This window comes from Daldinia vernicosa, assembly GCF_022497035.1.
Source record: "Daldinia vernicosa strain CBS 139.73 unplaced genomic scaffold F5Y00scaffold_30, whole genome shotgun sequence".
NCBI lineage: Eukaryota > Fungi > Ascomycota > Sordariomycetes > Xylariales > Hypoxylaceae > Daldinia > Daldinia vernicosa.
In genome coordinates this window covers 63540-89664 of record NW_025953946.1, presented here as the reverse complement: position 1 = coordinate 89664, position 26125 = coordinate 63540, and the positions used below count along the sequence as shown (strand labels likewise).

At 46.7% G+C, this 26125-nt stretch overlaps 11 protein-coding genes across 11 annotated transcripts; 5 read left to right on the top strand and 6 right to left on the bottom strand.

The window, feature by feature from the left end:
• Nucleotides 1-778: 778 nt before the first annotated feature.
• Nucleotides 779-3370, bottom strand: F5Y00DRAFT_239923 (Tautomerase/MIF). The gene is made up of 3 exons (XM_048008153.1): nucleotides 2248-3370; nucleotides 1791-2195; nucleotides 779-1714 (listed from the first exon to the last, which is right to left on the bottom strand). The coding sequence occupies exons 1-3, from the start codon at nucleotides 2635-2637 to the stop codon at nucleotides 1487-1489; spliced, it is 1023 nt and encodes a 340-aa protein (XP_047863807.1). The 5' UTR covers nucleotides 2638-3370; the 3' UTR covers nucleotides 779-1486.
• A 666-nt stretch (nucleotides 3371-4036) lies between these two features.
• Nucleotides 4037-5302, bottom strand: F5Y00DRAFT_106596 (uncharacterized protein). Its single transcript, XM_048003856.1, has 2 exons — nucleotides 4788-5302; nucleotides 4037-4721 (listed from the first exon to the last, which is right to left on the bottom strand). The coding sequence occupies exons 1-2, from the start codon at nucleotides 5115-5117 to the stop codon at nucleotides 4377-4379; spliced, it is 675 nt and encodes a 224-aa protein (XP_047863806.1). The 5' UTR covers nucleotides 5118-5302; the 3' UTR covers nucleotides 4037-4376.
• Nucleotides 5303-7961: 2659 nt separating this feature from the next.
• On the top strand, nucleotides 7962-9257 carry F5Y00DRAFT_106511 (uncharacterized protein). The gene is made up of 2 exons (XM_048003852.1): nucleotides 7962-8210; nucleotides 8263-9257. The coding sequence occupies exons 1-2, from the start codon at nucleotides 8121-8123 to the stop codon at nucleotides 8944-8946; spliced, it is 774 nt and encodes a 257-aa protein (XP_047863805.1). The 5' UTR covers nucleotides 7962-8120; the 3' UTR covers nucleotides 8947-9257.
• On the top strand, nucleotides 9258-10349 carry F5Y00DRAFT_106512 (RBP11-like subunits of RNA polymerase). The gene is made up of 4 exons (XM_048003853.1): nucleotides 9258-9757; nucleotides 9823-9914; nucleotides 9972-10048; nucleotides 10103-10349. The coding sequence occupies exons 1-4, from the start codon at nucleotides 9569-9571 to the stop codon at nucleotides 10276-10278; spliced, it is 534 nt and encodes a 177-aa protein (XP_047863804.1). The 5' UTR covers nucleotides 9258-9568; the 3' UTR covers nucleotides 10279-10349.
• Nucleotides 10350-10353: 4 nt separating this feature from the next.
• On the bottom strand, nucleotides 10354-11105 carry F5Y00DRAFT_253671 (NADH dehydrogenase, alpha subcomplex, subunit 6; the record flags this gene model as incomplete). The annotated part of the gene is made up of 5 exons (XM_048010081.1): nucleotides 10354-10376; nucleotides 10474-10588; nucleotides 10700-10846; nucleotides 10951-11012; nucleotides 11063-11105. The coding sequence occupies 5 exons, from the start codon at nucleotides 11103-11105 to the stop codon at nucleotides 10354-10356; spliced, it is 390 nt and encodes a 129-aa protein (XP_047863803.1).
• A 189-nt stretch (nucleotides 11106-11294) lies between these two features.
• F5Y00DRAFT_106515 (cell cycle control protein cwf14) lies at nucleotides 11295-12386 on the top strand. Its single transcript, XM_048003854.1, has 2 exons — nucleotides 11295-11812; nucleotides 11879-12386. Exons 1-2 carry the CDS (start codon nucleotides 11504-11506, stop codon nucleotides 12020-12022), a joined length of 453 nt encoding a protein of 150 aa, XP_047863802.1. The 5' UTR covers nucleotides 11295-11503; the 3' UTR covers nucleotides 12023-12386.
• F5Y00DRAFT_106569 (uncharacterized protein) lies at nucleotides 12256-13298 on the bottom strand. The gene is made up of 2 exons (XM_048003855.1): nucleotides 12828-13298; nucleotides 12256-12766 (listed from the first exon to the last, which is right to left on the bottom strand). Exons 1-2 carry the CDS (start codon nucleotides 13203-13205, stop codon nucleotides 12347-12349), a joined length of 798 nt encoding a protein of 265 aa, XP_047863801.1. The 5' UTR covers nucleotides 13206-13298; the 3' UTR covers nucleotides 12256-12346.
• A 1403-nt stretch (nucleotides 13299-14701) lies between these two features.
• F5Y00DRAFT_270821 (uncharacterized protein) lies at nucleotides 14702-18316 on the top strand (the record flags this gene model as incomplete). The annotated part of the gene is made up of 4 exons (XM_048012674.1): nucleotides 14702-14739; nucleotides 14798-14911; nucleotides 14982-15859; nucleotides 15921-18316. The coding sequence occupies 4 exons, from the start codon at nucleotides 14702-14704 to the stop codon at nucleotides 17951-17953; spliced, it is 3063 nt and encodes a 1020-aa protein (XP_047863800.1). The 3' UTR covers nucleotides 17954-18316.
• Nucleotides 18317-20027: 1711 nt separating this feature from the next.
• F5Y00DRAFT_270819 (Ribokinase-like protein) lies at nucleotides 20028-21274 on the bottom strand (the record flags this gene model as incomplete). Its single annotated transcript, XM_048012673.1, has 2 exons — nucleotides 20028-20729; nucleotides 20809-21274. 2 exons carry the CDS (start codon nucleotides 21272-21274, stop codon nucleotides 20224-20226), a joined length of 972 nt encoding a protein of 323 aa, XP_047863799.1. The 3' UTR covers nucleotides 20028-20223.
• Nucleotides 21275-22084: 810 nt separating this feature from the next.
• F5Y00DRAFT_239880 (60S ribosomal protein L2) lies at nucleotides 22085-24060 on the bottom strand. The gene is made up of 5 exons (XM_048008152.1): nucleotides 24032-24060; nucleotides 23569-23752; nucleotides 23469-23505; nucleotides 22755-23344; nucleotides 22085-22698 (listed from the first exon to the last, which is right to left on the bottom strand). Exons 2-5 carry the CDS (start codon nucleotides 23578-23580, stop codon nucleotides 22573-22575), a joined length of 765 nt encoding a protein of 254 aa, XP_047863798.1. The 5' UTR covers nucleotides 23581-23752; nucleotides 24032-24060; the 3' UTR covers nucleotides 22085-22572.
• On the top strand, nucleotides 23864-26116 carry F5Y00DRAFT_239878 (uncharacterized protein). Its single transcript, XM_048008151.1, has 4 exons — nucleotides 23864-24301; nucleotides 24414-24532; nucleotides 24605-25111; nucleotides 25172-26116. Exons 1-4 carry the CDS (start codon nucleotides 24256-24258, stop codon nucleotides 25469-25471), a joined length of 972 nt encoding a protein of 323 aa, XP_047863797.1. The 5' UTR covers nucleotides 23864-24255; the 3' UTR covers nucleotides 25472-26116.
• Nucleotides 26117-26125: the final 9 nt, after the last annotated feature.

Below are 26125 nucleotides of genomic sequence, written 5' to 3'. Positions count from 1 at the left end.
AATACCAGCTCGGATGGTGTTTTAATTCGTAAGCAAGGAAATAACTAGGAAAAAGGTTTGAAGAAAAGAAAAGAAAAGAAAAGACAATGTCTCACCTCCATAATGAAGACGAAACTAGATAAGATACCGGGATCTAGCTGTTACGCCGGGCAATGAACGCACGGTAACCCTAACCTCCCCTCTTCCCCGGCGACATGGACGAGATGTAGAAAGAGACGACCCGTGCGTACTGACGGCAAGCGGGTTGTCCGCCTTGAGTTTTTTTTTTTCTAGCCTATGGAATGATAGATTCTGAGTCAGCTTCTATATAGCGACGAATAGACTCGCTTAGTTATTAAATCAAGATAAACCAACAGGCTGGCACGGGCTGACTCACCCTTTAACAGTTGCACCGCTAATGATGACTTTTATGTAGCACTGGCTCTTTAGTGGCTGCAATAAATAGCGACGAGAATCATCAGGCAACACGGCTGTGCACAGCGTCGGCAAGATGTTTCGGTAGACCGGGAAGATGTCGATGTCAGGTTATTCTTATTCAGCTACTTCTGTTCCGCCGACGTCGATGGCTTCCGAGGGAACAGCTGCAATTCCGAAATACGAAATGGACTGAACTTATTAAATGAATGAATGCAGTTTCGCGTCGAATTATCATTAAGTGATAAAGTCCGGAAAGCCATAAATCATTGATGTAGATGGAAGAAGTTCCCCTCGCGTTCAAGATCTAGAGCTCAGGTATAAGCTCAGGTATACCTAGTCTCGTTTCAAATAATAGTGTCAAATCATAAATGTGAGAGTTAGAGCACAAGGTGGAGTTTGAGGGAGGACGAGCACGAAGTTACTATCAGCTGGCGACAATCTTGTTCTGACAGTTATCAGCTGACCGAAGCCATGCGATTTCAGCTGGCAAGCAAGAAACCACAATCCATCCAACCTTAGTAAGCTCAATTTCATTTTATATGTTAGGTACATAACTACCACTCTTGCTCTCTTTCAGTTTTACGCAGTGACGCTCACTCTCATTCACTTTCTAACATCCATGCCTCAGAAATATATCCTAATACACGGCAGCCTCTGGTCGCCTCGTCAAGAAGCTTAACAAAATCTAATTGATTCGGTAAGTAGCTATGTTTTGCCGCGGGATATACTCATTAGACTATCAACTACCGACCCTACCTAGGTATTAGCTTATCAGGACTCGCTTCTCAATAAATCATACACCGATCGCAATTCGTCACGCGCACATACAACATAGCAATAATATCATGTCCCACGGGATAGAATGCTTATTTCTCCCTCCCAAACTCCAGTGCAACGCTTTCCCCCAAGCGATGCAATGCAATGTACGCCAGCCCGTATTTAATATCGTCGCATTATGAAAGTTGCGACGCAACTAAAGTATTCAACCAGGTGTTGCAACATAATGAGGCCATCTCAACCAAAAGGTTCAGTGTCACAACAGTAATAAGCGGTTGTGACTGTTACTCTATCACACTGCTGTCTTCCCACTAAACAGACCAAATCTCAGGCTTCTGCGACGTGATGCGGTCTTGACCGGCTTGTGCTCAATTAAGTCGCCTAACTTATCGTCCTCGGGCGGCGTAGGAGGCACTTCGGGAATGGTTGTGATGGGTGCAGTCTCATCTGAGGTACTCGGGGGTGGCGTAGGAACCCTCGCAAGATCAGCCATAGAAGCGGATCTGAAACCCCCAAAAGACTATTAATGTATTAGTTATCGGTCCTATAAGCCGACTTTGAGCTCCGCAGCCAAGGAAGAGGAAGGAAAAGTATACCTTTACACCAAGCCTCCGATTTGACTTGGCACTTCTTTTAGTCTCGGTGGGCTTGTCATCGGCCATGGCATTACCGGATTCGTTTATTTCAGCAGCAATTGTCTTGCCCCCGATGGCAACATTCTCTTCGGGGGTAGCGACGAAGCGTATATAACCCCTCGACGCCACGACACCTAGGGTCTCTTGAATATGTCGCTGAATAAGCGCCGCATTTCTCTTATTCGTGGTAGGCTGAACGAGACTCGGAAGCGCGTGAATAGTTAAGGTGTATGCTGGGTCAAAGGAACCCCCAAACATCATGCAGCAGCCATGGTTCAAGTTGATGACGATTGAAGATATTGGTCGCTGATACCTGTTGGACAGGTTGTATGAGAGATCAGTTATAAAAGAAAATTCGTCCTTGATCTAGGGGCCCGTATTAGTAGGTCACGTTGATGGAGTAGACGCATAAACTCACTATGACATTTGTCCTTAGATCTGCCATCACAATAGCTTCATTCTGTATTCGAGCCTTAACCGGGTCCGGACCCCGGTTCGCTGCTGCGAATTCAGTCTCAAAGTAGGCGCTTCGTTTCTTGCTAAGCTCTGGATGTACTTGGGACTTGCGACTGCCGGTTGGGTCGCCTGGTGGGGGTCGATCAATATTGCGCATCATTTTGTTACCTTCGACGATATTTGTTTTCGAAGAGCGTGAAGAATGGCCTTTTCGCTGCGTGGAAGAGATGTCGGGAACAGCTGAAGGATAATTGTTACTTGTCAAGGGCGGGTTTATACGAGGCAGCCTAGCTGGTAAAGAATCTGGTCGAACCATTGTTGTACAAGCGTTGGAGTGTTCAATAGCGCGCATAAGTCTTGTCAAGTCAAGTCAGATCTTGTCTCGCGTATTGCCAAGTGCGACGCCTTATAGGTGAATTTGGGTCTCCTAGTTGAGATAGCGTCCTGTCAGCTTGTAGGGCAGATTGTCTTGCATTGATCTAGCGCATGTGATGTTCGTATTGGGCACTGAGCTGTACAGGACGTGGGGACTGGTTCTCCCTGTTTGGGCCCTTGGGGGAGGGAATACCGATCTAGGCCTTATCTACCCTCGTAAGTAGACCGTAAGCGTGGAGCAGTACTACAATATAGTATGATAAAAACCGAGTGGGTGACCTTCAGCTAACTTAACTCCTATTTTTATCGTGAGTTGGTGTGGTAGATATTATAAAAGGTTGAGATTGTTTGATTAGTTTGAGTTAGTTCGGCCGAATCAAAAGTCTAGTGGCACATAGGAACCTTGGAACGCCGATGGAGTAATGGTGGTGAAAGGAGAAGTGAAGTGAGGTGTCAGAGAATACCTAAACCCGATGGAGGTCGTTTGCAAAGACTTAATGTTGGAAAGTCTGGAAGGTTACTTAAAGGAAGGTTACCTAAAGGCAGGCAAAGGCAGGCAGGCAAAAGCAAGCAGAGGCAAGCAGAGGCAGGTTGTCGTCAGGATGCATGAGGCAGGTACCGACTGGAGTGGTTGAATTAGTGGCACCTCCCTTTTACTACTATGCCCCAACATTGCTTACTTACATTCAAATATGGTTAATGTATTGACACTATGTAATACATCATACATCATTAATACATAAGGTTAAATACTTATACTTCCCATGCCCGGATATCTTCTCTTTTTATTCATAAATGACCCGGCTCTTCATATTCCTATCTACCCCCACCATCTCAACCTTCGAAATTCCATCTAACCTACTACCATCACCTTATTCTTTTGAACCCTTATCAGACCACTGTAACACGGTGCACACGACAGGCTGGATCTAGGTAGGACATGGAAGGCTACAATCGACGCCAATGGGAGCACAACATTTCCGTGCAACGCTGCAACGCTACAACCCGTTCTGGTCGCTTGCATCCGCTTATCCATCGATGATAGCAATTAGGAAAGCGACATTGCATCCAGTGGCCGAGAGAATTCCTTGGTGGAAGCTTAGAAATCAGGGTGGTCCATGACTTCGAATCCCACGGACCACCCCTCGTTCAGTATCACTGAGTTTCACTGATTCTCGCAATTATATTAGGATGACGATGCCTATCTATATAAGTGAGGGTTGGGTCGTCTACAGTTGGAGTCTTATCGCAAACAAACACGTTGCAGGGACTAGAGCCGCAGCTTTCCGCCCACATGATGATCGTATTAATCTATCGCTTGCATATCCGAGACTCTTTTAGTCACCTAACTCAAGTGGTAGCGGTCAAATCCGAATAAATTGTTATTGTGGGCTACCGAGAACCGAGATATTACACCAATCAGTCTACCTATCCTCCTATATACAAATCAAGACGACCTAGAATGTCAACCCGCAGCGTCGATTCAGATAATGTTTATTGCATCGCCACTTCTCGGTGACGGCCTATTATAGCTATTATACACCGGTCGTTCGTAAACTATCTTCCTTGCGCACCTTACCTATCGTTATGACCGGACTCCGACAACCATGCATGGATCATCGCCATATTGCAGGACATTAGCCCGCGGCCGCGGGTGTGTGCAGGTCGAGAACCAGTTGGGTCCACTCCTTGCCTGGTACTGTCTCACGCTGAGTCTCACGCTGATGGTACAGGACTGCCAGTCTTGTGAGACGGGATGAAACCGAGCGCTTTCTTTTCCAAGATCGACTGGTAGCCGGCTATGGTAAAGACAATCAACTCGACGGGAACTAATATAACAGACAGATACAGGGCTACCCGGCTTTCGTTGCATAGAGTGCCAAAGTGCGGCTTCGCGCCCATGCTCGCAAATCCCCACTGACAGCTCCAGCTCTGTAACGTATCATTTGTGGCTGATGTATTAACAGCATAGAAGAAAATCATGCCGATCATGACAGCCGTAAAGCCAACAAAGGGCGCAGCAAAAGTAAGAGGCGTGTGAACCGAGGTCTGGTTGCGAAGCTTGAAGATTTTTAGCACGAATCCAATCTTACGATAAATGGGATCTATTAATGAAGTTGTACTTACCACCCTGACTTTGCTACATAGCAAAGATACGATATTGGCAATGACCACAATAGTGCTGCCAACGACGAGCGCTACCGTGGGCCGGAGATCGAATTGGTCAGGCCACAGTGGTAAGTGATAATCGCTCGAGAGGTGTGTTGCATTATATACAGCCAGGGTATCGGCAGCAGTTCCGAGGATAGTCAGGCCGCAAAGGAGGGCCAGTCCAGTGAGACCGATGCGAGCACTATCAACAAGACGAAGTTTCTTCACGTGACTCTGGTACTGGTGATCTTGAGGATCCACGTCCGAGTAAGGCGTGGGGATACGGCCCTTGTTATCAGAAGACATGGTGGGGATAGATAGATGGAGAGAGAGCGAGAAAATATATAGGTGATTATCCGTTTTCAACCTTCACAGAATGTTGACTATGGAATAAGGATAGTTAAATATGAATATGATCAAACGAAGCGAAGCAAGATATAGAAAAGAAAATAAGTGACCAAAAAAAGGAAATGGATAACCCGAAGACGAGCAACTTTGATGAGATGTCGAAAAGAGATAACTTGACAAACCTGATGAGAAGGCGAAATGCGACGAATATGAATGAATATACGCCTTCAGCTATTCGACTGTAGTCGATGAAGCCATCCCATCTAGACCTAGTCTCGTGGACCGTTTGAGCGCTTGTAGCCATGCGCAATGCTAAGGATAGTACCCCGGGTGATACCTTTCATACATATCTAGCTCTGCCCGGGAGATTAATCGTGGAAGGCGATGCGCCCATGCACACGCTAGACGCGTGTGATTGACCTGAGGCCGGGGGCCTAAGAGGCATACTTGGATTCGGGCCATCGTAGATTGGCCCAGAGGCACCCAAATTTAGACCTTTGCGGGCGCTTACACGCTCGGGGAAGTGGAGGCCCGGCACCACTATAGCCAATCACGATTCACAAGGGCCGGCGCCAATGTATGTCACCGTTCGCTACCACCACGGGAATTCACCCCCCCTGCGAAGTGTTCTCTGGGAATTGGCTGGAAGATATTGATCTTCTTCAAGTGCTGCGCTTAGAGCAGGCGTCTTCCTTTGGGAGGGTCGTGGGACCGGCCGTCCGTCCGTGTAGCTGGGCCGATGCAGAACATTCGGAGGGAATTAGGTATGCGGGGGTAAGGGGTAAGGGTGCTCGGAAGGATCTATAGAGTTCCACTGCGCCGTCCCGCTTCCCTGGCGGGTTTGCAGCGATTTATAGATAGGTAGGTAGGTATTGCTAGCCTCTTATTCCCGGTCTTACCAAGATTATTCTAAAGGGTGAATCAATATCACGGTTTACCTCAGCGCGACGCGGCGTAGACCAACCAACCAACCATGTTCTACGATATTACAGGTGACATAACAACTTGAATGAGTACTTAAGGCATAAGCCCTGCTGTGTAAACCCGTAGACCACGTCGCGACTTATTAATCATATTGTGGTTAATCTGAGCGCGGCCTTGCTTTGATAGATGTATGTAAGTTTTACTTTAGCAAATTAGACGCTTCGATTAGTCCTCCAAATAAATAGCAGCCAAAGTTAACTAGCTGGCCGCCTGAGTAGGTAGTTGACGAGAGAAGTTGCTAGTATTTCCAACTTCATGGTTTCGTATGCTGGCCTCCTACAGTACCGAGATCCGCTGGTTGCAATAAACCGTTAATTCACCGTCTTCTCACCATTAAAAAAATTTTTTATTAATGAAATTCCAACTTCTTGAACGTTGAATAACTTTAGCAAGCGTTTAGAAATATTTAAACCATTTGAAAGCACTTCGGGCATTTATATTTTTAAATGATTAAAATCTAACGAAGTATTTAATTTTTTAATCGTTGAAATTAACTTTAAACGTTTACGCGTTTATAAAAAGGAGACGGGAGAGCCACGGGAGCTAACGGGAAGGTACGTATACGTACAAACGAGCGTACAAACGCAATTAGAAGCAGTAGGATTATGACTTAGGTTATTGAAGATTTTACAATTCTACGATGCTACGATGCTACGTGATGAGGCTACGTGATGAGGCTACGAGGCTACGATAACTCCTGGGTCTTGGGTCTTGGCTATAATGGCTTGGCCTAGCCTAGCTAGCTGGCTGAGGTTTGAAGACTTAGAAGGAAAGAAAGAAGAATCGCTTTCGAAGGGGGGAGAGGCCTTTATATAGATGATTCCGAAGAGCCTCTTACCAGGCTTCTTGCTACTTAGGTAGATCGACAGGGGTAGCGGGAAAGAGATAAACGCTTAAACGTTTAAAAGCCTCTCGAACGCTTAAATCATTTAAATCATTTAAAATATTTAAGTATTAATATATTTGAATGTTTTAAGCCCTTTTAAACGTTTAGATTTGATTTGTTATTAAAAGCATGTTAAACGTTAATATTTCTTAACATTTATCATCTTGAATATTTATAAAAGTGTAACTGTAAAAAGACGGTTTACAATTATAAAACCGTTAACAGCAACCAGCCGATCTTGGTACGGTAGTGTGGTTCTAATATGTACCTAGGTAGTATTTATCCTATGATACGTTGAGCACATATTCAGTCCAATTATTCTTTATACATTAGGTAGATAGTCAAGGTATTTCGGATCTTATACATCTTAAGCCTATAGTATAATACTTACTATACTATAAAAGGAGGGAGGGGTTTACCTTCCCTGCTTGATACAAGGCTTCAAACTGCCGTGACCGAACTGTCGGGTTTGGTGGATCTCACTAAACTTTGAACATTCTTGGCATGTATAATCTAAGATCTACGTACACTATGTACATAACTACCTAACATAACTAAAATGTTCTAGGAATTCATAATAAACTATTATATAGGTAGCTATATGTAACTACCAAACTACCTGTTGCTAGAATGAGGTTCCAACCGCCCGGGCTTTCTAAGTTTAATTGAAATATTTAATACGGGAGCTTAACGCGTCACAATCGCAGGAAGACGCGTTGTGGGTTGGACGATTTTCAACGCGTTGTCTTCCGAGTCCGAGCGGTGAGCTTTCCATAGTCACCTAAGCCTTCCGCAACTCTAAAAATATTTTCCCTTCATTAAAATCATATTGTTAGCAATTGTTACATGTTGAAAGGACACAGGATCTTGTTCCTCTGACTTAGTGCCTATTGTATTTGCTTTGTTAGTACATTCTATCTCTTTTATGGGCTGACTGTATAGTTAAGCATTGAAGTTGAGTGTTATGGATTTCGCACTTACTGGCACTTATTAGTACCTTAGGTACATATGAGTAGCCTCTATATTTCTATCTCTTTACTCAACTCGGCTTCTACGTTTCCCGCTACTTCGGAATCCCATATTAATCAGCAATGCATGAAGTACTATCCCTAATTAGACGCCGATTCACGAAGGCTACTAATGGCGTAAAGCCAACACCGAGAGATGGATTCCAAGTCTTCGTAAGTCTTAACGATACCCAAGTATGAATACATGCTAACATAGGTATTCAAGCATTTTTTTCCTCAACTCCCCACCGAACTCCGGCTAATGATATGGGAATATAACTTACTGCCACGTTGTATAGAAATTAAAGCTACGCAGCTCGTTAAACCCCAGCTGAAACTAAGTAAACAAGAATGCCACTATACGTACGTGTGTAGAGTCCCTGCAAATCTGCACGTGTGTAGAGAATCGCGACAAGAGGCACTGAAGCAATATAGTCTACGTTTTGGTATTGGAGGCCTTGTTGATCCCATAAGCGATGTGCTCTATTTTGGACCAAGCATGGTATTAGGATGCCCGAAAGACTGGTTCAGTATTTTCATGTCTCAACTTCACCCGGAAGATATGGCTCGTATCCGCCATATCGCTATCAGCAATTCGATGCTCACGTGGCACTTCTCGTATTATGCGCCAAGCTTCCAATTGGCGCTTCAGGAACTGTTTTATATTATCAATCTTCATTTGGTAAACCTGGAACAACTCACCATCGTCTGCCACGGCATCCACTATGACCACGTATATGCCGGATGTCGTCTCTACGGATCTACCCATATCAAAGTGGTTGTGAAAGCGGAATTGCCCCTGGAAGCACCTCCGGATAGTCCTTTCCCACCGGGGATCGAAAAGGTGATATCTGACCAAACATATGATGATATCTCGGCGTGCACGAGTCCCTGCCAGGAACACAACTAACAACTGACGATAATATGGCCAAAAAATGTTGATGCATAAGTACCATTATTCAAGACTATTACAACAACAACAATAATAATTTAGACCTAGATGCAAATTGGATCATCTATTCCAATAGCTAGAAAGAGTAACAATTAAATGCTAATTTATTTTTCTCGGAAAGCGAGAATATTTTAACCTTGATGGAATTGACCCTGTTTCAACGAGGTCTTGAAAATGAATGGCGTGGAAATAACGTTTACGCGCTTGTAACTCGATAGAATGTTAGAACTAGTTAGTAGAATTAAGTATGTTTATACCCTTGAATTATACTAGAAGCTGAAGAAAAGGTTAAAGTTGCTCTTGAATTGCGGTGATATGTATGTGGCTACCTACTCCAGCCTACATGTAAATTGGACGGTCGGAAAATCATCGGACCCAATGATCTTAGTCGTCCAATCAAAGTCTTCCCTGTGATAGCTAACCTTAAATTTTATCGTCGGAGCTCGACCAATAACGGACCCCACCAAAATTCTTGAGCGCTACACTTTCGCCAGTAAAGTTGCGTCTAGTCGGTATAAGTCGTCGACCATTTTCACCACTCCCGTAAATATCAACTGCTCCTGATATAATACCGCGCGCCATGCCTGGAAGAACGAAGACTCGCGACGATGCGCCCGAGGAGGTAGATACCTCCATGGACGATGCTCCCACCTCGGCGCAACAGCCTGTGGAAGAGGAAAACGGAGATGCCATGCAGGAGGACGGATCGGAGGGCGACGAGGAACCCGTTGAGGAAGAAGAAGAGGAGGAACCCCAGCGAGTTAGAATTGTACGTTCAAATGGCCTACATTCTGGCCTGAAGGGAGCAAATCACTAACGAAATGTTGCACGTAGCTACCTGGATCATCTGAAACGGCAGCTTCTTTCGAATTCCTGAAGGAGGGTCACACACTTGGTAATGCTCTGCGATATATAATCATGAAGAAGTACGTTTGATGTTCTGTTCTGTCGGGAGTAAAGCGACTAACTAAATATGATCATAGCCCGGACGTCGAATTCTGCGCGTACGCTATTCCCCATCCTTCCGAGGACAAGATGAACCTCAGAATCCAAACATACGGTAGGAGATATCCTAGAAACTAATTCTCGTCTATTCGGTATTGACTGCTTGCAGACACGACAACTGCCGCTGCCGCTTTGGCCAAGGGTCTCCAGGACATAGAAGACCTCTGTGATGTCGTTGCCGACGAATTCTGGACAGAGCGAGAGAAGTTCGAAGCAACCCCGGAGCAGGCTCGCAAGAGGCAAGAAGAAGCTGAGAGGAGAAGACAGGCAGCACAGACTAGTTAAGAGTATCTTGGCACAACCTAGAGGATATGGTATTTGCGGCGTTCGGAGTATGATAGAAGAACAACTTTCTCAGGTCTAGGATTTGACTTCGGGTCTTGCTATGTACAATACAGCGGGACGATACCCATATCTAGTTGCGACCCTAAGGCACTGTTAGCAGGAAGGTTCCCGTGCGAGGGATCTCGCAATAGAAACTTGCCTCTAAGAAACCCTGCATAAAGCTCTTCGGTAGTCTGTCGGCTCCTCGGAAGTGTTCGCTAGGGAAATAAGACATGACATGTGTAGTCTGCTTCCAGAAATTCATGGTTTCCTGTTGCACAATCCATCAGTGATGCTCCCAAGATGAACTTGCCATACCCCCAATTTTATATCCAGTACGCTTGGTACCCGTGGCCGCGTATCATGCCATTTATTTACTGACCTGATATTCTGCGTTGTTCTGCACAAGGAGCACATCGACTACCGGTAGCTTGTCGACGAATCTATGGCGCTCAAACTCCTGTCGCATTCGTGTACGGATGACGGAGACAGGGAAGGGGATCGAGTACATCGTCTGGATTTCAGGAGCCTAGAAAATAAATTGTATAAGCCTCCCTTCTATATAGGAACCACCCTGCGCTTCGTTCCAGCTGTATATAGGTATGAAGTATTCCGCTCCGGGGAGATCCGTACCGCTCGTATCCATTCTCGATAAGCCGCCAGGACTCGTCGTCTTGCGTCGCTCCAATTGGCCGCTGCGGACTATGTCAGCAGGCGAAAATGGAAGCGGGAGGTATATACTAACACGTCCGCGTCGTCCGCGCGAATTGTGTAGGTGTCACCGGCATGATAGGTGAGATATGCTCCTTGACGTAGCGTTGAAGTTCATTCCAACTTCTTAGCTTCCAATTGTCTCAAGCGAAGGTGGGAACTGAGCCTTGGAAGTTGGGCTGCATTAGCCACATTAGCCACACTTATACTGAAAAGTACTTAAGTACCTCATGGTTTAGCTTTTTCTCTTAGTCATCTTGCATAATCGCGTACCATTCCATTCGAGTTCAACATCACTTCCAAGAAGGCTTCGTTCTTGTAATTCTCAGCCTTGCCCCACTACCCTGCTGAACTGTTTACCTACTTTTCCAGGAGTTAGAAGCCGGGCAATCGAACAACTACCCACGTAGTTCACGAATACGCCTTAAGCTTCCTTCCTTCCTTCACCGAATCCGATACATTTATTACATACAATATGCCACCAGTTAGATCCCTCGGCTCGTCACGATCCAAGAAGCCGCCAGCCGGGTTCGACGACATCCGCGATGACCTCGAGATCTTCAACATCAAGATGAAGGACGCGCAGAACTTGCCTACCAACAACATCCCTAAGCACCAGGCGCAATGGCCCATTTTCCAGATCTCTCACCAGCGGAGCCGATATGTCTACGAGCTCTACTACGAGAAGGAGGCTATCAGCAAGCAGCTATACGACTGGCTGCTCAAGAACGGGTACGCTGACGCTATGCTAATTGCTAAATGGAAGAAGCAGGGTTACGAAAAGGTATGCATACCGAAACTTTTCAAAGTGCAAATTGGGACATCTTGCTAATTTTGGAATCTCTAATAGCTATGCTGTCTTCGCTGCATCCAGACCAAGGAGACGAACTTTCAGTCGACGTGCGTCTGCCGAGTACCCAAAGCCCAGTTGAAGGACGAGCAGGATGTCCAATGCGTTAGCTGTGGCTGTAGAGGTTGTGCCTCGAGTGATTAAATTATGGTCTTTGAGTTTATGCACTGGTTGGGCTTCGCGGCATAACGGCGTTAGGGTTCATTCTACATACTGGTTTCCGGCATTACTATACCTATTGGAATACGGGCGATCCGTTTCACTGCATGATATCACGAGCTTCTAGGGAAGATAATGGAGTAAAGACTCAATTCAAAAAGCATAATTTATCATGGGCTAGAATATCATTCGTATGGTATGTAATGCTAGCTATTGAGGTCATAGCTATTGAGGTCACTGGGCTCGTGCTCATGCTCATTCTCATAATTTCGTGCTCTCGTGTCCTCATTTATCGTTGTTTTCGTCACATCATCGTCTTGCGAATCCAGCTATTCCTTTCCTGTGGCCAAAGCGTATGCTCGTGGGGACAAACTGGAGTGCGGACATAGCGCCAGCCAGATCCTCCATTTCCATATCTGGGGCTTCAGCCTGAGGAGAGCTCACTTTCGATGGTTCTGTTCCTGGCTGCTGTGCTTCCGGCTTCGTTGTTTCCGTCTGCCGAAGACTCTGCCGTCGGCCTGTCGTTTTTGGTCCATTACCGTTGGTCGCCGTAGAAGACCTTCGTCGGCGATGCCCATATTCGATTAGTAGTGACTGTCTTCCGTCGACACCATCCTTAGTAATTCCAAAGAAATAATTCTTCGGGTACATGTGCTTGTCGATGAGATGGCTTCGTCTTTTCTGAGGGGTTCTACACTTCCTATCACAACCCTCAACAAAACAAGAATACTACCCAAAATGTAATTAGTCCCATAAGCTTAAACCAGGTTGGCTCCGGGAGCACCCTTACCGTGTGCTCGCCTTTCTCTCTCTTCACGGCGGCGAAGGCGTCATGCCATTCTTCGATATGAACATTCAACAGGTGCTCGGACGGAAAATTCTTTCCGCATTCTACACATCGATTCATATGCGTCCTGTTATGGTGTGCTTCATATTCCGTATACGTCTTGAACGACAGCACGTCTCGGTGCGGGGGTAGAGAACACTTCATTATGAAGGTATTATTGTCGTCGTCGTCGTCAACGGCGGATTCGTCAAGCTCTGTGATTTTCGCCGGTGGAAGTCTTTCTACTTCTCGTGGACTTGCGCTATTCGAAATCTTGTCCGAGCTAGCTTCAGGTTCCGGTGACGATAATTCGTCTTCTTCAGGCTCGCGTGAGCGCTTCATATTTGCGTTGTGGACTTAGTATGGAAATTTGGGGTAAATTTACATTAACAGAAACTGTTGCTAGTGACCCAAGAAATTTGGTAGCAGTTAAGCATAAAGTTTCGATTGCTTGGTCGCCGACGGTCTTGAAGATGAGGTCAAGTCTGTGTAAGTATCAAAGTCACTTGGTGGGGTTCTAAAAGCGATGTACTGTACATGAAAGAGACTTGACGGTTTGAATAGATAAACTCTTTATCACTCGTGGGTCCTCGTATGTAGATGATGAATGGTATTAAAATAGCAGCGATAGTTACTCAAAGGTCAAAGAGACGAAACAAAAGGCATAATAAACTTATTGGCACACAATATATTAAAGTTCAAGTTACGAAGTTTGATGACGAATGTGAACAATGGAAGAGAACTTTGGGCCACCCATGCCCACTCGACGGAGGCGGTCTGTGAGTTTGAATCGTAACTCGTCGATTCCATAAAATGCCAAGTGGGAAATTCAAAACTTAAAAAAGGTTTACTAGCGACTGAATGCAGCGAGTTAGAGACGATTGATCTGATTGATCTGCCGCATGGACTCAAGGACAGGGTTTACGGCGTGTGAATCCAAGCTTAGTGGCTGCAAGCGTACAGAGTACATAGGTATCTTTAAATGTAAATGTGCCAAAAAGGACCCCTAAACTAATCCGGGGGTTAGCAACGAGGGGTCTGCCCAAGTGCTATAAGGTACCTAGGTAGGTACCTATCATACCTGACTGTAGGCAGTACGCGTTGTATATAATACCCAGCAAGGTACATTTTTTAAGGTTTAATATTTACTGGGTACAATACATCAGGTCTGGTGTTATATATGTAGCCCTGCCTGTCTGTACTACATCGGTCCTTGGGCAGGCTCGCAGATTTTAGCACATCATTGGTGTGCGCCGACCCTCCCAGCGTTTTTACGATCTACACTACAACTTTATGAGCCCATTCAAGTCGCCTCACCCTCCATCCATTCATTCCTCACCTTCACGCCTTTCCCCTTAACCTTACCATAGGTTCTTGTATACCCAATAAGACGCCCTGGTCTATAAGAAGCTCTCGTTCCTGGTCGCAGACGTAGTATTTATCCGTGCTTCTGTCTGCGCCTACGATTTCCTAACTTTAATTCTACCTGTCTGATCGTCTGATTCTTAGTGTTGGACATCTCTTCTACGAGGTATCCCTTCTCTTAACAACTAACCGCAAATGTACCCGATATCATACCCCGAGAAAGCTACCTTTTCCCAATCTTGTACGGCGCGCCTCAGTTGCCTCTCGTCGCACACCTCAAATTATGGATATCCGCCGCATCCTCATGCCCGGTTCGAGTTCGTGTGATCCTGCTTCCTGGCTGTGAGCTGTCGCAACAGTTTCCCAGTCAAAACATAAACCCCGCGCCCTAGAGCGACGGTGACTTAATAGCGCTATTATACCACGCTTCGACGTCACATATACGTTACGATCGTAAGCCGTCTTCGTCCACAATGGAGAACCCGCGAGACAAAGCCAGGGCGAGCTGGGGGTATGTCTATGTTTGTCAGATGCGCCAGTTTTGGTTTTTGCATTAACATGCGTGGCAGGGACGCCCAGAAGATCCGCACTGATATAATGGCAAAGATATCAAGCCTGAAAAAAGAACGCGGAACTACGAACACTACAACTGCTTTCGAGGAAGTTGAGCAGACGATGGCTGAGTATGAATTCCCCTTCCGTGTTGTTCCTGCTACCGGAAGATAGAAGATATTAACACTATCGTTACTCTAGATTCCGTCTAGCTTGTATGAACGTCATCAACCATGATTTCGAGTATGCAGCCGGTAAGAATGTTGAGCACTTTCTATGGCATGCTCACACCTTTCTTAACGGAGAGTACCGAAAAGTTATGAGCCGCCTCTTGGCACAGAATCAAGTTGTCGTGAGACGGAAGCTAGAGAAGCAGTACCGCGGGTTTCTGAGGACATCTCAATCGTTTTACCGTGTCTATATTCAAAGACTATCTAGCCGGTTCTATATCCCGCAACTTCACCAAGTTGCGTATGGTACGGATATCGAGCCGGAAGCGATTCCTCCTCCCGATTCAACACCTCCGTCTCGGCTTCGCGCAATGATTCTGAAATCATGCCAGATAACTCTGGTTCACCTCGGTGACCTAGTCAGGTATCGATGTCAGATGACTGAGAAGCTTTCGAATTCCAGTACGAATTTCGATAAAGCTTTGGAGTATTACGGTCTAGCAAACGCCATTGACCCCGATGACGGCTCCGCCCACCACCAATTAGCCGTACTGTATCAACTTCAAGCTCGACATCTTGACATTGTCTATCACTTTCACCGTTCTATTTGCATCGCGAGGCCGCACCAATTAGGGATTACTAACCTTGAGCGGGAATTCAAGGGCTTGGAAAACCCTTCTACTGCTCGCAAGGGGCCAAAAGATCCGAGTGAGACTATGGTTACCTGGTTCCTCCGATTACATGCGTATTTCTTCCAAGGAGAGCCCTTTTCTCAGCAGTCTGAGTTAGAAGAGGAAGTGCTACATCGCATAGAGATGACAATCAAATCTAACCCTGATGACGCTATCTTACGCAGAATGACATTCGTCAACATCGCGGCATATGACGTTGCTCTGGAGAAAGTAAAGGGTGAGTTTGCCGGGACTGTCTTTCAGTTATTGTTGACTTATATGCTGACTACAACCAAAAGCTACTTGGACAATACAAGGCTCCCAATCCGCTCAATTTTTATTGAGATTCAATATCCGTACATTTGTGGTTCTCCTTCGAGTTCTAAAGGCCGGTTTACTGGATGAATCTGCAACGTCTCCAGCTTCCGAGAAGCAAAGAGAGAACCGTGACAGTGCTGAGAGTCCTATCTACTTTAGCCAGCTTCTAAAGCGGCTTCTCCCTTTCATCCGTCTTTATATCTCATGGATTTACGTTTCTCAGGCCGATATTAACAGCTACCGAGAATTCTTAGAGCCATATGCTAGTGACGTATACGGACTCCTCAGTGATACGCTGACTTTACTCAACGTGATCATCGACCAAGTTGCGGTCACAGCCACGTCCAAGTATCTATTACCCGAAGATGTCGAGTCTCTTGGGCTCAGACCATTTTCCAACGAAAACCTGCCACTATTTACACGATTGGAAGACTTGCTGGGCCCAAGCTCACCAAAAAAATCCAAATCTCGCAAGCCCCATCAAAGGGCTTCTGGCTGCCAATACCGACCTGATACGGAAGCGGTTTGGCGCATCAGAGACATCGTGTATTGTGGTGTTCTGTTAGCAGAGAGTTCGGGCTGCTCACTCGTCATGACTCTTAAGCAGCATGAGGGACGAGATGTTGAATGCTGGGATTTTACTGACGAACCTTCTCAGAGAGTTCCCGTCAGCGAAGCGATCATGCTACGTATGGTGAATAAGCTTAAGCTTAGTAAGACGAAAGCTAAGCCTGAGGATCTAGCACAGAAAGACCTAGAGTTTTCAAACTCAGGTATCACTACGGCAGATGCAAAACAATCTTATGGCGACGATAGTGATATGGACCTTAAGACGCAGCATCGACTTGATAAAGGGAAGTCGGTCGACGAACGAGCCCCTTTTTCACTTCTAGATACGGATTTGAGTGGAGATAGTGAAATGGTCAGCATGGTAAATAAGCTTCTGGATCCTACTGAAGACAGCAGACCTCAATCGAGCCAGACACAGGCTGATACAAGCTATGGCATGAATACTACTACGGCAAATGAGGTCTTTGGCCAATTAGGCGCTAATTCTGAGCATACTTCTGCACAACCTTCTCCAGTATCTAAGACTATCCCTAGTCTTCCATGGGATTATTTTTATAAGCCGACTCCGCACCGTTCTGGTAGTCGATCTAATAATCAGTTGCCCCCTGATGGCGATTATATACCTAGGAGCGCTCACGGTCAATCAGATAGCCTGGAATCATCTTATCTTAATGGTCTAGCTACTGGTACATATCAAGTTTATGGCAAGCCAGGAATAACCATGGCACCTTCGCCGGCTCTCAATCGACATGAAACAAAAGGCTCTCGCGACTCACTCGAAGCATCGCGAACTGCCGTTCTTGGTAGTTTGACAGCTTCTCTTTATGCCCAGCATGGGTTAATCCCCAATGATACGCAGTCTTCAGATAATTTTGCGAGCCGCGTGGCTGCTAGCCCCTATTTAGGGGCCCGGGGATCTACACCCGGAACGTCAGGTTCGCCATTTGCCCCGGGGTCCAAATCGCCTTATTTGAGCAATCTCGGACTTAACATTGGCTCAACTTCCATGGAACGTTCTGCTAGTCAACTTGCGGCTACGTCTAATCTGCAAAACTCGCCTGGACCAAGCTGGTCCGGCAAGTCAATCGGAACATATAGTGGGTTTCAAGACCCTCGCAGCCATCCCCCGAATGCCTCGAGCCCCGCCGGCATCGATCCGGCGGTCGTTTTAGTTTTAGGACCTCAGGGATCAGTATCCAGACGTAAGGCACCCGGCCCTCCTACCCCAGTCCAGCAACCACAATCTCCTTGGCTCCAGGAACCTACGAGAAGCGGATCGACATTCGCCTTTTCGCACCCGAGTAGCCTTTATGGCGGTACTCCTGCCGCGCCTCTAGGTGGCCCCCCTAACATGGTCTTGTCTAACGGCAGCTATAATGCCAGTACCCCGTTCGGCCGTCTTGGTGCGGGATCCAACGGTAGGGATGGCTCTACGCACTACTGAAATCAAGCTAAGAATGCTCTAGGCACTGAAGGCGACTCTTATGATTATGACCGCCAACTCTTGGGGTCTACAATGCTTAAAAATCAGAAGCAACGCCCTAAGTGATGGCTTCCGTTGACATATTGTCATATTTACTCTTAATAACTAAAGCGGACTACGATTAGTGAGAATTTCCTAGGAAACATTACGAAAGAAAAGGCTCGATATTATCGTTTCTTCCACGCCTCATTACTTTAAAATCCGTGTTCCCGGACTAGACTATAGGTCAAGAGCCTTATGTTTATGTAATAAGAGCTCTGTCAATTCTAAGACATACCCTATTCATGGATCCTCCCCGACGGTTGCAGGGGCATGTTAACCAGCATCCTTCAACCACCTTGGCGATAATTCAATATAGTTGAGCAGCGTAAACGGTCACAGTATTCATACTGCTACGGGCAGCTCATTGAAACATCCAGAATGAGAAGGTCATTTTTCCGTGACATCTTATCTTCCGGGTACGACATTGCTAAGAAGAATATGACCCCAAAGGCGCGGACAATGGGCCTGACGAACAGATAGTGAGACGGCGGTTGTTATCCAGCTTGAGGGCAGGAGGCCTACTATCTCCTATGGAGAAGAATGGTAGGCGACAAATATGAGAAATTTGTGTCGTCAGCGACATAACCTTTTTTTATGGTCATTAATGATTAAGCGAACAAAGAATGAGTTCAGCGCTCTTCATACATGTCTTGTTTTCGGTACCCTTCTACGTTTCCTCGAGATCCAGTACAGCTTACCCAGCATGTCACATCATCCTTTCGACGGAAGCTACTCTTTGTAATATTCAGAATCCAGTTACGTGGAAATCAGCCAGAGTCAAAGACGAGGAATTCGAGGGCGGAGCATACTGAACCCTTGAACGAAAAGAAAAAAAAAAGATTTTTGGATTTGGGAAGCTGACTACTTCGCTGCGGTGACCGCTGGGTAAGTCGTATTCCACACACGGAAATGGTTGAAAACAGGGATTCTAATAAATTATAGACTCTTAAACTTTTGTAACACGGCATATTCTTCCCGATTAAACGCCCGCGTTGTTGCGTCGTTCTTGGTTACTTCCGTATTTTCTACACAGCAGGAAATGTGATGATACAGTCCCCTCTGCAGCCAGGGCCTGCTTAAATTTCATATTTGATTACTTCCCCGTCTGTAGCGAGTCTTGCCTCGCGGTTAGATAGCTTCGTATCCTATCCTTCGCCGTAGGGATTTACTGGCATAATAGGGAATATAATAATGGTCTTGGCCGTGTGTTAAAGACGGTTTCTAGTAATGATCAACTACCGCGATGATTGTTGTTCAGTTTGTAGAAATATGTAGTTAGTAGAGACGGAAATATTCTATACTTAAGAGATTTCGGATATATTCTCTATCCATAGGTAATGCCCTCCGTATTTGGAACCGAGCATTGTTGCTATCTGTTATGACACCTTGCAAATTTCATTCACACCAATCCATCACATTTTCACGTATTCATATCATCCGATCGTAGGACATAACTTAGTTGCCTAGCTAGCTAAAGTATGTATACGAAAGGCCACTGTCGACATCCCGATGGCCAAGGGACCAGCACGGCAATGCCAGCCACCACCAATCATACAGCCAGCTCTCTAGCTATATGATAAAGCAAGTTTAATAATGATGTATAGAAACAACAAGAGACAAGACAAGAAAATATGATGTCCTCTAGTTGTTGAAACCCAGCAGATAAAAAAAGATGAGGAAGATGGCTCGCGTTCTCCTATCCCATCTTCTTTTCAGTTCGCTTCGCTTTTTGCAAATGCAGTTAATGGACCATTCCCACCGCCTGTTGAAAAGCAATATAGATCTTTCTATCTATTCTACCTACCCTTTCCCTATCCTAATTTTCTTCCCGAGAACGCCGTCCTTTGCGCCAAGTTGAGTAACGACAAAGCTGTTTGGTGTTGCCACCGGGTCATTGTTGTATTGACAGGCTCTTTTTCACTGCCGTCTCATGAGGAAGGTAATTTACGAGGAGGGTTGGTAGGCCTGCTTGGGGAAGGGGTATCTGTACCGTTCGTTAGTAATGGTTCGCCAATACGGTAAGAAAGGGGGTTTTGTGATTTTCTGGTGTGTACAAAGAATTGTCGCTTGTATTATCCCCTGAGAATCGTCCAGTAGGAAAAAAAAAAAAAAACCGCATTGCACTATAACCAGAGAAAATGTGATGTGTAACGAAGGACGAGGGCAAGAAGTAAGTAGATAGAAATTACTTACGAAGGTCCTAATTCCTGGATGCTCAGGCGCGCAAGCCACTGGCCGATATCGATGCTCTCCTCGAGGGACTTGCCCTGGACGAGACCAGCAACGAAACCACCAGCGAAGGCATCACCGGCACCGTTGGTGTCGGTGATCTTGGAAGCGTCAATGGGGTGGACAGGGAACTCCTTGACCTCGTCCTGGCCCTGGATAGCAACAATGGTAGGTAGAGTACCCTGGGTGACAACGGCGACACGAGGCTTCTTGGTGTTGGCCTTGGGTAGGTTGGCAAGGGCCTTGGCAATACCTGCAACGTCGGTCTCGGCAACAGGCAGAGAATGCGAGCGCGCGTAGGCGGCGGCCTCGGACTCGTTGCAGATCACGTAGTCCCAGTATTGGGACGATGCGTCGAGCGGATCCTTGAAGAACTCGGCGATGAAGGGCGCGCTCATGTTTACGATAAACGTCTTGTTGTTGGCAGCAGCCTCCTCACCGAGGGCCTGGATAGCAGGGGGGCAGACTGTGAGTTGTTAGTGAGTTCGTCCTATCTGTCTGCTTGCCAGCTATCAGCTATGCAAGCATCGGGGGAGGGGAAATACCGGTGAAGTGGAAACCACCGACGTAGTAGAACTCGGCGTTCTTAACGAGCTCCCAGATCTTGGGACTCTTGAGATGTTCAATGTCGTAGAGGTTAGCGGCAGCAAGGTCAGTGACCAAGCTCCTGTTGTGGCCGGTGATGATAGCACCACACCTGCCGGTGGGGGTGTTGGGGTCGACGCGGTATTCAACCCTCAGGCCGACCTGCTTGACGGCATCGCGGAGGATGTCAGCGTACTTGTCGTTACCTACACCGCCAAGGTAGACGACACTGTTGGGCGGGAGTATGTAGGCAGCCCCACGGGCGGTGTTTTGGGCGGCACCACCGGCAATCAGCTTGGCATCGTAGTTGTTTAGCAGCTCCTCGTAGATGGGGATATGTTCGGGAGAGGCCAGGATCGCATCGTTAGCCTTAAGGTTGTACTTCTTGAGGAGCTCCTCGTTGCCTTGGGCCTGGATATCTAACATCGGCCCCGAAATCTGTCAGTTTAAACTCGGCCGAAGCGGTCGTGGGGGTAGTGTCCGTAGGAAGTGCCCATGGGAAGAGCACGACATTATGGAGAATTCCATGTCATATAATTTTATTTTCCTGGGTAAACTGATGTTGTACTTGGAGTATAGCTTTTCATAGAATTAAAAGCTTCAAGAGTAGCTCTGTTGTTGTTGCTCTGGCTTATACACAATTACACTGGAATTGTTGACCGAAGCTCAACTTTCACCCCTCACCCCTCGCATTTCACCCCTCTTAGATGCCTAATTGTGATGCACTTGTATAAGTAAAATTAAGTAAAATTTCAACTCACCCAGAAGAGGGTTCTCCAAAGCGAGGAGTACGTATTCCTTATTAGCGGCCATTGTAGATTGGAAGCGTCGTCGTGCGGCGGTAGATAATGTTGATAGAGGTAGAAGATTCGGCGGTTGTGTTAAAGTAGAAAGACCCTTATTTTGGCGGGGTGAGATTTTATAGGAGAGCGGGACAGTTGTACAGGCACAAGCGGCACAAGCGTAGGAAGCGACGTGGGCCGTGTTAGTGGGGTTATTATTATAGAATCGTAGCGCTTTTGAGATTGTCCGAGGGATCAACCCGGAGGGAAGGCAGGTGGGGAACGGCATTCTCCTAAAGGTTAGGTACTTCCTGCTGTATTACTTACTAGGTACTCACATCTAAAATCTCACGCGCTATTAATAAGACAATATCGGCATCCTTTGGAAAGAACCTTAGGTGGTTAGAGAAATGGTAATTAGATGGTAAAACATCAGAGTATTTATGTTAGGTACCTATGCAAATAATGCGGTTACTTTTAGGTATTTTAACTTCTTTATCAAGGCTAGTTCCATCGTATGATATCATGCCCTACCAAGGATAGACCTATAGGTTATCTACATCAGGTACATACGGCTACGTATGGTTCCATCTGTCGACCCTCGTCACGCGATACTTTGATCGGAATGCATCTTTTTTCTTGTAATAGCATCTCCACTTAACCCTATACATATTGTACGAAGTATGGCCTGGTCTGGCCTGGGGGGGCCTGGGGATTACCATCCATGCAGCAAATCCTCCATAATAGCTCTATCTCAGCTTTCACTAATTTCACGGCGGGTGACAACTGAAAAATATGTGTAGAAGTGCAGAAAGAATCTGATGCCGGGTACTTCCATTGAGCCTATCTCATATCGTAGCTCGCCAAGTACCTAGAGAGATGCAAAGTGCAAACAAGTAAAACTCCAACCGCCGTGATGAACCATGACCTGGAGAACCCATTTTACTCCTTCGTCTTCTGGGTACCACGCAGCAGACCCGTCCGTCTGGCTGCGATGAGACCCGCCTTTTGACCTTGCGCCGCGTATCGGGAAATCGTAGAGGCTTTACCGATATGTTGATGGTTACCCTAACATTCCGCATTAGTATCAAACAAAACATTCCAATACATCCGATTCTACTTACACCACCGTGAGGATGGTCGACGGGGTTCATGGCAACACCACGAGTCTTGGGCCAGCAGTTGCGCTTGACGGCGAACTTATGCTTGGCGCGCGAAGCCTTCAGGAGAGGCTTGTCTGTTCGGCCACCACCGGCAACAATACCGATCATTCCTCGAGAGCTGCTGGAGACAACCTTCTTGGCACCAGAGGGAAGCTTGATTCGGGTCTTGCCCTCATCGGGGTTGTGGCCGACAACAGTGATGTAGTTGCCAGAGGTGCGACCAAGGGTTCCTCGGTCACCAACCTTCTCCTCCACGTTGGAGATGACGGTACCTTCGGGCATAGAGGAGAGGGGGAGGACGTTTCCGACGGTAAGGGCGGCGTTCTTGCCGGCGTAGATGAATTGACCGGTGTACATGCCCTCATTGGCGATGAAGGTCTCGGTGATCTGCTTGAACTTGTAGGGGGATCGGAAGACGACTCGGGCGAGGGGAGCACCACGACCCGGGTCGTGGATTATCTCCTTGATGACACCTCGTACGTAGCCATGGCGCTCAGCGAAATCGAGAGAACGGAACTTGGCCGGGCCCTTGCGCAGGTGGGTGTTGGCGGCTAGAAGAAATCAAAGGTAAGCCGAAATAATCCGTATCAGAGCGTATCGGAGGATATTCAATCGATCGCAATCGTGGCGAGCACTAAAGGATGTTGCGAGAGGACGTCGGCGTCGAATACTTACTGAAGATACTGCCTTTGCCCTTTCTCTGGTTACGAATCTATTTGACGAAACTCGTTAGTCGCGATAATACCAATTAATAGAAAAGCAGTTCCGAACATACCACGCGACCCATGGTGCCGGTCTAATTTGCGTAATTCGTGATGTTGAAGAGAGAATGGATGTTTGGGTTGTTTGGGCAATTGAAGAAATTTGGAAAAGACACCCCGAAATTAGAGAGCCGATAATTTTCCCTCGATGCAGAAGTTGATTGTGTGGGTTGCGGGCTAGCTGCTTGACCCTAATCGCTTCGAGTACGTACCTTTTGAAGCTGATATTTACCTTAGGTAAGCAGCCAAGAACTAGAAACCCCCGCTAAGTTATAATGGTCTGTGTGCTTTGTCTATTCAGCTGTTGTAGGTACATAGGTACATATCTAGCCACAGATTTCTTTGCACGGCCACATTATCTACGTACCTCCCTGATTGAACCTTGAGCCATAATCCATACGCGCCCACCCCTGCATCAAGTTCAACCTTCGCGCTCTTACAAACTTCATTCAACTCCGCGCATATTTAATTAATAGCTTTTAGCCCTTCACATCTTCTACCGCCTCTCCTGCCACTTTACCTCCAACTCACAACGTTTTGCTCGAGATAACCCCCACGACCATTTTTAGAAGAATATCTATCTATCTAGATTCCAAGCGAATATCCTCCCTTGCGAATTGATTAGATCCCTCGTCTATCACCGTTTGCCAATATCGCATACTCGTCGTCCCTTACAAGGCTTCGGACATCACCAAGTCACAATGGCGAAAGAACACGCCACCGAATTTGAGAAGATCATCAATGCTGGTAAGTTTCTCGAACGAGGGTTTATGAGCAACTTGGAACAATAATTACCAATTTATAATTTATAATATCAATACAAACGAAGAACTTATCAACTAATGCTCAATTGGTTTAGGCCGAGAGCGTAAGAGGAATGAAGCTCTTGCTGCGCGTATCTTTAAGAAGAAAGATGGCCAAAGACGAGCGAGCGCACCCACTGCTGGTTCCCTTGCAAGCAGAGTCGGAGTGAAGAAGGTATGATAACACTGCACTTGCCATCCCAGTTCTGAGATTCCGAACACTCCGCTAATACGTCACTTTCTAAAGCGAGTATCATCGGTTGCGCGTCTCCCAGGTGGTGATATCAATGGTGAATGGACTCACGACCTTCACAATGCGCCCAAGAACCCGAGAGCGCAACAAGACCCGAACTCCCTAGCATCCCGAATTCACGCACCAGGTACTTCGGCGCCTCGACCGAGAAACGCCCCGCGAAATGCTAGGCCAAACCGCGCATCTCGGCTTGCCAATGCCTATGAGCGTACAACCTTCTCCCCTGCAACGGCGCAGCAGCAGTTGAACGTGCGTTCAGCACCCACGCAGCCCCCGGGACAAGGCATAACGATTCGAGGCCTTGCAGGACCGTTTGCTGTCATGGCACAAAACTTTGCGCCGGGGACCACAGCTGCTGATATAGAGAGCGCCATGACTCCAGTCGGAGGCCTTGTGAGCAGTTGTCGACTAATCAAGACCCATCCTATTGTGATAGCCGAGATAGTCTTCGAGAGCAAGGAGGGCGCGGACCGGGTTATCCAGACTTTTAACAATCAGACGGTGAGTCTTGCGGAAGTTAACTAAGCCACATCATGTCCAGGAAGCTAATGAATGCGATAGGCCGACGGCAGAACGCTTCACGTATATCTAAAGCCCGGTGGCACCTATCGCTCCACACCGCCTACCGGGCCACGCGCCCAGCGTGACTACGAGACTCGATCAGCCGGCAATAATGTTGTGGTCGACGGATCAATGGGGTTTGATGACCGGATGGATACGGACTCGCTCGGCAGTAGCTACTCTAACAGTGGCGGCAACGGCGGCGGCCTATACAGCGATACCATGGTCCCCCAAAGCCAAGCTAACGGTGCTAGTGGTAATAATAGTCGACGAGGCAGAAACTTCCGAACCGGAAGGTAGGACCACGGATCAGAAGCGGATGTTGCTGGGAGGGACGACTATTACCCGGATAATTATTCACCTCGCCGTCAATACCGACGATGATGAACCGAGGGATCCTAGAAGATGTAGCTCCGTTACGGCGCGCAAGTAGGGCTATATTGCAGTCGACCAAGAGAATAGACTCCCTTGGTGAGACGAGCATTGAAGAAATGGACGTCTCCATTAGAGTCACGTTTTCGGATACGACGCAGACTACGAAAGGGAAAACGAGATATCCAGAGACGGAGTACCGGACGTATAGATATGACGTAGGACGTCTTCGAGTTATTCCTTTTTACCTACTTAGGCATGTACTAATACAACACACGCGTCTACATTTTACACCACCATTAATACCTTGGATCCAGCGGGGAGACGAGGTGTTCATGTAGACAATATACCCCCTTTGCGGGTACCTAATAGGCAGGCATTTAGGGGCTATGGACGACCAGGTCGCTTATAGGTTAGATTATGAAACCAGTTTTATGGACACGACTTAATGCTACGACTTAATTATGCTTGTAACTTTATCGTTTTATACGCCGTGTGGATGGAATAACGTAATTACTAATAAATCAATATTATGTTATCTTAGTTCTATAGCCGTTTCTCGAATACACGTACGTCTACGTA

Bases quoted from the DNA above. Each gene is read 5' to 3' on its own strand.
- F5Y00DRAFT_106569 (XM_048003855.1), bottom strand. From the start codon at position 13,205: ATGAAGCGCTCACGCGAGCCTGAAGAAGACGAATTATCGTCACCGGAA. The intron at 12,767-12,827 runs GTAAGGGTGCTC...CATTTTGGGTAG, and splicing joins GAGAGAAAGGCGAGCACACG to TATTCTTGTTTTGTTGAGGG.
- F5Y00DRAFT_106515 (XM_048003854.1), top strand. From the start codon at position 11,504: ATGCCACCAGTTAGATCCCTCGGCTCGTCACGATCCAAGAAGCCGCCA. The intron at 11,813-11,878 runs GTATGCATACCG...AATCTCTAATAG, and splicing joins AGAAGCAGGGTTACGAAAAG to CTATGCTGTCTTCGCTGCAT.
- F5Y00DRAFT_239880 (XM_048008152.1), bottom strand. The intron at 23,345-23,468 runs GTAAGTATTCGA...GATTTCTTCTAG, and splicing joins GGGCAAAGGCAGTATCTTCA to CCGCCAACACCCACCTGCGC. The intron at 22,699-22,754 runs GTAAGTAGAATC...GCGGAATGTTAG, and splicing joins TCGACCATCCTCACGGTGGT to GGTAACCATCAACATATCGG.
- F5Y00DRAFT_106511 (XM_048003852.1), top strand. From the start codon at position 8,121: ATGCATGAAGTACTATCCCTAATTAGACGCCGATTCACGAAGGCTACT. The intron at 8,211-8,262 runs GTAAGTCTTAAC...TAGGTATTCAAG, and splicing joins GAGATGGATTCCAAGTCTTC to CATTTTTTTCCTCAACTCCC.
- F5Y00DRAFT_239923 (XM_048008153.1), bottom strand. From the start codon at position 2,637: ATGCGCGCTATTGAACACTCCAACGCTTGTACAACAATGGTTCGACCA. The intron at 2,196-2,247 runs GTGAGTTTATGC...ACGGGCCCCTAG, and splicing joins ATCTAAGGACAAATGTCATA to ATCAAGGACGAATTTTCTTT. The intron at 1,715-1,790 runs GTATACTTTTCC...ATACATTAATAG, and splicing joins ATCGGAGGCTTGGTGTAAAG to TCTTTTGGGGGTTTCAGATC.
- F5Y00DRAFT_106512 (XM_048003853.1), top strand. From the start codon at position 9,569: ATGCCTGGAAGAACGAAGACTCGCGACGATGCGCCCGAGGAGGTAGAT. The intron at 9,915-9,971 runs GTACGTTTGATG...ATATGATCATAG, and splicing joins CGATATATAATCATGAAGAA to CCCGGACGTCGAATTCTGCG. The intron at 10,049-10,102 runs GTAGGAGATATC...GACTGCTTGCAG, and splicing joins CCTCAGAATCCAAACATACG to ACACGACAACTGCCGCTGCC.
- F5Y00DRAFT_239878 (XM_048008151.1), top strand. From the start codon at position 24,256: ATGGCGAAAGAACACGCCACCGAATTTGAGAAGATCATCAATGCTG. The intron at 24,533-24,604 runs GTATGATAACAC...CACTTTCTAAAG, and splicing joins GCAGAGTCGGAGTGAAGAAG to CGAGTATCATCGGTTGCGCG. The intron at 25,112-25,171 runs GTGAGTCTTGCG...TGAATGCGATAG, and splicing joins AGACTTTTAACAATCAGACG to GCCGACGGCAGAACGCTTCA.
- F5Y00DRAFT_106596 (XM_048003856.1), bottom strand. From the start codon at position 5,117: ATGTCTTCTGATAACAAGGGCCGTATCCCCACGCCTTACTCGGACGTG. The intron at 4,722-4,787 runs GTAAGTACAACT...AAAATCTTCAAG, and splicing joins TATGTAGCAAAGTCAGGGTG to CTTCGCAACCAGACCTCGGT.